The 9,309-nt window shown below is 42.3% G+C and overlaps 1 protein-coding gene across 4 annotated transcripts; it reads right to left on the bottom strand.

Moving 5' to 3' along the window:
- Positions 1-3,759: 3,759 nt before the first annotated feature.
- LOC147629627 (uncharacterized) lies at positions 3,760-6,880 on the bottom strand. Of its 4 annotated transcripts, none has more exons than XM_086811130.1 (4): positions 6,791-6,880; positions 6,493-6,656; positions 6,282-6,405; positions 3,760-6,178 (listed from the first exon to the last, which is right to left on the bottom strand). In XM_086811130.1, the coding sequence occupies exon 4, from the start codon at positions 6,101-6,103 to the stop codon at positions 4,388-4,390; it is 1,716 nt and encodes a 571-aa protein (XP_086667256.1). In that variant the 5' UTR covers positions 6,104-6,178; positions 6,282-6,405; positions 6,493-6,656; positions 6,791-6,880; the 3' UTR covers positions 3,760-4,387. The 4 variants fall into 4 exon arrangements, with proteins under 4 accessions (XP_086667256.1, XP_086667255.1, XP_086667257.1 ...); XM_086811131.1 differs by having other exon boundaries at positions 3,961-6,156; XM_086811129.1 differs by having other exon boundaries at positions 6,493-6,792.
- Positions 6,881-9,309: the final 2,429 nt, after the last annotated feature.

Here is a 9,309-nt window from a genome sequence, read left to right as displayed (position 1 = left end):
GCACTCATTTAAGTCTATGGTTTGAGGAGGAGATAAGATTCCATTGATATGTTAAGTAGCGAGAGGATTCCATTGAGGTCTCCCACAATGAGGAGGATTTTGGAGGCTGAGGTGCCTCATCCCTAAGTATATCCGGCAACCTCTTGGAAGTGATGAGGAATGTTAGGAATTCTAGCTAAATCACACACAAATGCCAGTACAACTGACATGGGTCGAGCTAACGAAAGGGAAACACACACACAATAGGGCTAGTGTCCAATTAGCACCTCTTGCCCACTGTTACATTCCAAGAGGCTAGTGGATTGACATTCACTCCACAACCCACACCTAGGAGGATCAGGAGAGATACCGCAAGTGCTAAAAGGGTGGGGAGGATGTTCTTCCCCACCATTGAAGAAATGGACGTAGAGTAGACTGCAAGAGGCCCAATTACAAATATAGGTCTTGGAGCAAGAAATATTGCAATTGGGAATCAAGAGAGAAATGTCTGAGAGAGATGGGCTAGATTGATTCAGCAAGATAATAGGAAAAGAAAGTGACCCAGTTTGGATAGGGATCAAATAGCCATGCTTGACATGAAAGCATAGAGCAAGGGATGCCACATTTTTCGGATGCCACCTTTCGAACCCATTCTTTAATAATCTCAAGAAGGTATAAACACAGTTGCCTATACAGTTTACAACAAACTTAGGGGGTGAAGCTTCAAACAAGCCACCCTAGGAACGAGTCTACACAAGGTCTAAAATCAATGCCATGCTTAGAAACCCCTCATTCGTGACTATGTGAGAAATGTAATTATACTAGATCATGATATGACAATAGAGCCTAATTTGGAGGGCTATAGATGGCATGGTGTGCCATATTCCCACTGTCATGAACCCTACATGGTTACCTCATGAAGCAACCCATGGTGGATTTGGAAGAGGTGCAACCACCTTAAGAAGGGTGATGCTGGGAATCAGGAATCTTATCAAGAGGAATTGTAAGACCACCCCCACATGTAGCAGCCACAACACCCAATGATCTATTAAGGATGACTGAAGAAATATAAAGGGGGCTTGCTAGGAAGTGGGTATGGCTTTTCCACCTTCAAGAGTTTCACAAGCTAAACTACAGCATTGCAAAGCTCATGCAAAAATTTATAGGTGATGGTGATGACATACAACGCCTCAAAATTTTTGAATCAGTGCGTGAAACCTATGGATGCTTAAGCAACCAATATAGAAAGGTGCACCAGTGGTATCAATCTCTTAAGTTAATTTCATTAGGTTTTAGAATGTGTTTATACCAAGTTTTGCATAAATGGAGTCTCATAGCTCAACAATACAACATTAAGCAAGAAGAACAAGAATCAATAAGGTATTATGTCTCAAATCTAGGTGTACACCTAGAGAAAGATTAACTAATGAGAACAATTACTACCTTCTTTTGAATAGTTACTACCCTTCTTTTGAAGAGGGCTACAAGATTTTAAGGTACATGACTACATGTTGATTGCATAGCTGACACTCTTGGTGATTTTTTCTCCCTCATGATAATTGTTTTGAGTAATTGATTGTGAAAATCGGATGATTATGCTATGATGTATGGATGAATAATTATGATACAATTATGAGCTTGTTTTTTGAGCAAGATTGAAGGGTTATTTTGAGCCTTTTTTAGCTCGTTCTTCAACAATCTAGGCTGTTTTGAGGTTTTCAAGGTGGTGACCACAGTCGAGGCACAACGAGGACTGGTTGCTTTGGCCCACCACTAGGTGACCAAGGATCCTCCATGTGCATAGACCCACATTTGATGGAATAAGTTGGTGCTTTCTTTGTTTTTGTTTTAATTTTGTATTGGACTTGTAAGCAATCTCTTTGCAACCATATGTGCCTCCTTGAAACAAAAAGACTCTCTTTGAAAAGTCAACACCATACCGTCATATGACCTATTTGGAATTGGCAGGAAAAGTCTTCGACGAAATGGGTAGCTTACGAGGCTTCACCCTGCCTGCTTTAAGTATTGAATGGACATGTAGAAAAGGGTGGTGGAGGAGTTTAGGTGTGAAAAAACACACTTGAACAGATTCCGGGTGACGGCCACAGGGGTGGTGGTGGGGAAATAGATAATACCCGACACTCAGGAATGGACGTAGACTCGTCAGCTACGACGACGACTACTGATTATGAGTTGACAAGGAGAATCGTCCTATAGAGTCTCAAGAGAAAGCATGGCAGGGGTCCATTTCAAGACGTCGATTGTAGGTAGGAGAAGCCGTTTTTGAAACCAATTTTTGGGCACACTTCCTTTTACAAACCCCACGCTGTAAGAAGTCACTCTCCAGAGTCTATCCAAGAAGGCCTCTCGCTTTTCGTGATATCAATACTATCGCATTTACCAATACCTTCCCATCGTGTACTAAACGGCTTTAAAGAAAAAGTGCAATGACGACGAAGTGAAATATGATGACTAGGGCTATAATGAATTCTGCATATATTACTCTTCTGTAAATTGCACACATCGACTTCAAAGAACAAATAGGTTATACGGGCTGGGGGCTTGATGAATCCAGAGGTATGGCTCGGCAGCGAAAATCATTATCATCTTTGTGTCCATCCCCTGAAATGGTTCAAAATGGGGAGGCAGGGCGGGGGGAGGTACCACCCCCCAAGTGTTATAGGTTTTCGTGGTGGCTTGCAACATAACATTTTCTAGTTTGTGCCTACATAACCATGGAGGCCAAGAGTTGCTACATCATAGTGATGGAGGTGTACCTCGATCAGATAGGAGGCAAGCTTAGTAAAGGACTTGTTACCTTGTTCGGGCATTCATTAGTTTGCAATGGGGACAAGCTTGTGGAAGAATAAGGGGTACAATTTTTAAGCTCTCCGACCTAGGTTGTCATTGCAAAATAACAAAAGTACAAAGCTCCTTATTAAGATGAAAGAGCCATGCAACTAGAGGAGTTATAAAGAGAAGACTTGGAGAGTCAGAGTTGTTATAAAGAGAAGACTTTGGAGAGTCATGCATGCTCAACTAAGCTCTTCTTTGAAGAAAATTCTCGTTTCATTTGTTTGAACTCCATAGCAACCTCCATTGAGTGAACTTCATCCTCTATGGCTGTCAATAATAGCATCACTAGCCTCTTTTAAATTTAAGGGCTCTTTGTCCTCGATGTCCATCAAAATAACCAATTCCGTGAGTTGGAACTTGTGTAACTCTTGCCAAATTCAATTTAAAAGAGCTATGCGTCTGTGGTAGTAGAATCTGGTAGTAGTAAAATCTGGTAGTAGTAGAATCTGGTTGCCAACGCCCAATTGTCTGATCGTAACAGCAGGGTAGGATAATAATCTTAAAGAGTACTGATTCACAACTCTGCACGTATTTGGCGATGACTCTGCCATGAGTCCAAAGCTTTTGTGGCTTACAACGATTTTGCAACGAAAAGCTTTGAGCAGGTTGTGGCGCAACCGCAACAAGTCTCGAGGCTAAAATTGAGATAAAGCCTTTGAACATTCGTGCAGAATTTGACCCCTCAAAACACTGGAGAACCTAAAGCAGCTAAGAATGTTTCACATGAACTTTTAATACCGATACACATCATACACAAGAACAAGGGAAAACCATTATCATACCATCGACATAGTTGTATAGAAAAACAAACATCAAATTGATTAAATTCTTCTCTATTCATGCCACCAGAGACTGCCATGTCCTCATCAACATGGTTCCACATAAAACATCAATACACAGAAACATGAATAATACACAATGATCACTTCATAGACAAGAATCCAGGGTAGCCAAAAATACATCTGTCTGTAAAAGGTTGACATGGGTATCAACTATGTTCAGCAGAACAGCGTACCGATGCAGAAAAAAAGTAGTGATACGCAACTTGAGGCCATCAAGCCTTGTGGAGGCTGCCCACATGCACATGGGCTGGGAGCTTTCTTTTGGGTTGGGTTTTGGTTTTTTTTTTTTTTTTTTTTGACCGGAGGGGGGTGCGGGGGGGGGGGGGGTGGGAGGGCTGACATAGAAAGAGATGATTGATGATTTAGTCCAGGTTCACCCTCATAAAGGAAGCACCTTCTAGAAGATGCTTTGGTGCAAACACTAACTCCTTTTGATACTGTACTACCTTAGTATGCAGGTACACATTCACATTGTTCTGATCCAGTTGATGTTGACACAGTGAACATCGCGTCTTCTTGGGCCCATTGGCATGGTAGCCCATCTACACAGTTATTCACTGCACTTCCACTAAAACCATGTAAGGAGTACGAAGAGGGTAGGCTTTTTGTATTGCCATTACATGAGCAGCTTCAGTAGATTTTTTGGAGATATGACGCTCACAACAGCACAAATTCTCTGGCCAAAAGCAAAGGAAGGGACTAGAAACCTATCAACATGGAGAGGAATTAGATAGATCTATGTACATACAGATCTTGACCTCTGCAATTTTCCCCTTAGACGGTCTGTCCGTAGTACCTGATTCTAAAATGCTGACAGTAGGAGCCACCTTCTGTACACTGATGGGCTGCACGATAAGTCTGTCATTTTCTGAGCTTGCCTCGGCCCGACACCTCACATTGATGCCAGTCTGCTCATCACTTGCTGTTTGGGTAGACGAAGAACTGTTGGAATCTTCTGTAGGCTTCACCAATTGCAAGCTTCTGGCCTTAGATGTTTCCGCTGTCCGCAGGTTATTGCCACCGGCCACATCCATTCCTGCCCCTGACCCTTCCAGGGTTTGCAGAGAAAGAGTAGTGCTTGGAAGCTTTATACTCCTCTCAAAGGGTCCTGAGGGGCCATTCAAGTCATGAGATGGACGCTTTTTTCCCGACCTCGGTATCATCTGGGACTGCCTCACTGCCCTCCCCTGCAGACTATTGGCACGCTGATGGTTGACGAAACTCGGCAGAGTTCTCTGTCCTCCGGCATAATTTTCTGCATCTCTGGGCCTTGGAAGTGTGAAATCTCTGCTGCCGGCCTTCCCAGTTTTCTCCTGCACAGTCAAGCAGGTGTCGGGGTTCCGGCAAGTGTATCTGGGTTGCAGCAAGCTGGACTTGCTAGAGTTGTTGAAGTACCGGAACTTGACATATACATTGCAGTTGCAGTGAGGGCAAGGAGGGCAATAGTTTTTGTAGTGGAGGAGGAGCTTTCTCTGCATGGCACAATCCAAGTTCGAAAGGCTGACTCCATCCGGTATTTTGCGCGTGGCCACAACAAAATCAAAAAGACCCTGATCATCAAACAGTATAGGTTCATCCACTGTCATAGGAGTGCTGTTTGCATACTTAGGGGGCTTAGCCACTGCAGAAACCTCCGATCGGGAAGGATTGACCACATGATTGGGAACGCTGATAGGATCCATTTGAGGAGGGGTCATTGCAGCCTCGGAGGCCTCATCTGATGAAGACGCATGCTCAGAAGCCGCCTCTGTTCTAACGGGTACAATTGCAAGCTCAGAGGCCTTCATTCTTGCAGAATCCACCATCTCTGCATGCTTCATCACACGCTGAGGGCTCTTGATCACAGCATACTCCTCCCTTGTGGTGGGCTTGATTGTCTGCTCTGAGTCCTCAATCATGGCAAGAGCTTCCCTTACTGGTGGCTTGATTGTGTGCAGAGATGCCTTCATCATTGCATAATCCTCCACTGCAGACGCCTTGATCACACGATGCTGAGAGGCTTTGATCATAACAGGGCTCTCCATCACTTGGGGTTGCATATGCTGGGAGGTCTGAATCAAAGGGACGGTATTCTCGGCTGCAGACAGCTTGGCATGCTGAGAAGATTTTCCAAATGATATTGAGATCGGTCTTGCCATCTTGATCTGTGCAGAGCCCTCCACTGAAGGAAGGTTTGTAGGCTTGAGATCAGGGGACTTACTCTCCATGCATTGAAGACATGATGGACAACTCTTGCGTTTACTGCACCCACCACCGCCGCCACCAAGACCATACGACTGAGGTTGTAATTGCGGGTTAGCTGCACGATATCTTTGAAGAAACTCCCGACCAAGGGCGCAAGCGGGAATCAAGATGTGTTGAAGCTCATCATCAGACTGTGCTGCATCTGCACTCCGTGGTTGCAGGGAATGTTCCTCTTTCAACATTTCTTACTGCAGAGTAAAAAGCACTGTGCAGGGGCTGTTTTGATCCAATCCTGCTGGAGAAATGCGGCAAAATCTCTGCATAATGAGGGTTCAGTTTACATATGTTTCACACTAGAAAACAAAAACCCCGTATGTGATCAGGCATGCTAAAGGCATAGCAATGGATTAACATGATTACCTGTATAAACCAGTTTTTGTGTGGTTGGTTCCAGGGGTTCAGTGAGAAACCTCTGCCCAAATCATCTCTTCTTTGCTGGGGTTTAGTGGCCAATGCTTTTTCTGCTAAAATTGAATGCTTTTTGCTGCAAGATGGAAGAATCAGATTTGTTTTTTTCACCCCAAAAAAAAAAGGAAGGTGCACGGCACCATACCAATCAGACAGAGCATACCTCGAGAGGCAGTTTTAGGGTTTGGCAACAATAAAATGCAATCTGCTTTATTTGTTTTCTCCCGTGGTCTGATTTTTAAGCGTTAACACACACAGGTCTGCTTCTCTAGGATTTACAGGGGTCTGGTTTTCTAGGGTTTACTGATTTACCGAGCTTTGAGCTTCCTGCACCGAAGGCAAAAGGGGAGGAAGGGAGTCAATCATAAGGGCTTAAGTTTAACAGGGCTTAACGATCCACGGCAAGAAAACGCAAAGAACACAGAAATGGCCACCATCGCCGTCGGGAAAGCAAGCTTTACCTTCGCGTTTCGAAACGGAGATGCGTTTCTTTTTTTTTTTTGGGCTTTCCCCAAATGCAACTCACTGATATTTATATTAAAAAAAATTTGATATGGGAGTGCGCACTTTTCCTGAAACGCGGCTTTTTATGACGAAAAGCAAGAAAAAGCAGGGCGAAAAAAATAATAATAAAAAGAAGCCGGGACCACCACCGACGAGGCCGGCCAGCTGTCAGTGGCGTCAAAAGCAAGTAACTGGAAAGCATTTCCTCCCCTTCTTCTTTTCTTTTTCCTGCTTTTGCTTTTCCTCTTCTTTTTTTTAACCCCATCGGACGGCCCAGCCCATTCCACGCTTGCTTTTCCTAAAAGCATTAAGATTCTTCCCACTCCTGCTTTTTGAAAAAGCAAGTAACGCCCCTATTTGTTTTCTTTTCCCCACTTACTTTCTTGCTTTTCACATTTTAACCACCCACCCACCCACAAAAGCAAAAAAAAAATCTCCTCCTCTAGGCCCACAAAGATTGTTTAACTGCCTAGTGTTCACTCACAGCTCCAAACTATCTAGATCAGTGCTCACGTAACCCAGTTTGTAGTGTAATTTTCCCGGTTGAAATTCAAAAATCTCGTTTAGAATTCCACGTTGCCGTAATTTGTACATTTTAGTTATAAATCTCGACATTTGTATGATTTCTAGTGATTTTAAATCCCAGTTAAGCTTAAGCATTGCCTTTAATTTTATGAGTTTTTTAAAAAAATCGAGCACTAATCTAAGATTCTACTTCCGTTTTTACTTGCAAACTTTATTTTTTCCCAATTTTTGACACATCTCCAAATTTTAAAGATGCTTTAGTTAGCTCCAAAAGTCTACAAATTCAAGAAGGGTAAAGGGGGGGGGAGCTACAAAATTTTGAAGACTCAAGTTTTAGGGTGTGTTGAGAAAAGTTCTTTTCTGTGAACACTCGTGAAGCACCCCCAAAAAATAGCATTTAGCATGTTTTGACCTTGCCCTTTAGAAAAGGGATGAATTTGTTTTAATGGTTAAATCATATATTATCAAATTGTAGGAATTTCATCAAAGAAACCCAATCCCATTCCAACCTTGTCCTTTTTCTCATTAGCTAGGAAAAAAGTTTCTTCGAGACTAATCCACAAACGTAAAAAATATATGCACAAATGAGGTCTTTATGTTCCAAATAGTTCAAGCTTGAACTATTTGGAATACAAAGACCTTAATGGGCCATTTTAGTGTAGAAATAAAACGATAATAGGCTAAACATAGACGAAGGATATCAATATATCGATGATGACACATCAATAAAATTATCCTTTATAATTAATTGTGTGCATGTGCATGCATGTGTGTGTGTTCTAGAGAGAGAGAGAGAGAGAGAGAGAGAGAGAGAGAGAGAGAGAGAGAGAGAGAAAATGTGTGTGTGTGTGTGTGTGTGTGTGTGTGTGTGTGTGTGTGTGTGTGTGTGTGATAGCGAATTTGTTATTGCATACTCAGTATTTGAGTCACTAGCAATACACAGTGTCCATTATAACTCAATCAGCCAGGCACAAGTACATGCATGCCTGCACACAAGCACCCATGCTTGCCATGCCCATGCCCACGAACACATAACACACATACATCCATAAAGAGGCATTTATATCCCCACCCCCCCCCCGCCCTCTGAACACACACACACACACAAAGAGATAGGGAGGAATATCGATGGATGTTGCTTTCTCAAAGTTTGAATGTTTTTGTAAAGAGTATGGTGAAAAAAACACTTTTGCTTTATTAAGACCACCACAAAAAGCAAAGTCTCAAAATCAAGGGAAAAAGTAGGCATCAATACTCAAGGACAAAATCAATCAAAAAAGTAAAGAGTCACATCAAATGATACTTTTATTTCTCAAAAGCAGGCAAAAAGAGTGCTTTCATCAAAAAGTACTTTTGCTTGGTTCTATGCAAATGAAAAAAAGTAGAGTTTCAAAATCAGTCATTTCTTTTAGTTTCCATTATCAAAAGTAATGGAATATCAACTAGAGCACTCATTAACCCAAAAAAAAAAAAGCAAGGCCCTCAAAATCAACCTAATGATTCTAAAGAAAAAAGCAAGTAGGTTATAAGATGCACTTTTGTTTCTTCATTTTTCTAAAGTAACAGAAAAGCCTAAGCTTCTCCCTAACGAAGCATTCGGGCCTAGAAAATTGTGAAGAATAAGGCATTGCTTCATGTGACTCAAATCACAAATCTCTCTCTCTCTCTCTCTCTCTCTCTCTCTCTCTCTCTCTCTCTCTCTCTCTCTCTCTCTCTCTCTCTCTCGCACACACACACACACACATACATGGACCTACACACACACACAAACAAATACACGCACACACTCATGCATGTGCACACACGTGTGGGTGCATACACACACACATGTGGTTATAGAATTGTAGCAAGGGGCAAGGTAATTATAATCTACAAACTTGAATAACAAATTCAAACTTTTTGTTGGATGGTTTTAATAATTGTTGGAGAGGTTTAGCCTTTTGCATTTGGA

Source organism: Cibotium barometz, chromosome 17 (assembly GCF_041138505.1).
Source record: "Cibotium barometz isolate CiBa-2024 chromosome 17, ASM4113850v1, whole genome shotgun sequence".
NCBI lineage: Eukaryota > Viridiplantae > Streptophyta > Polypodiopsida > Cyatheales > Cibotiaceae > Cibotium > Cibotium barometz.
This window is presented reverse-complemented; position numbering and strand designations above follow the sequence as displayed.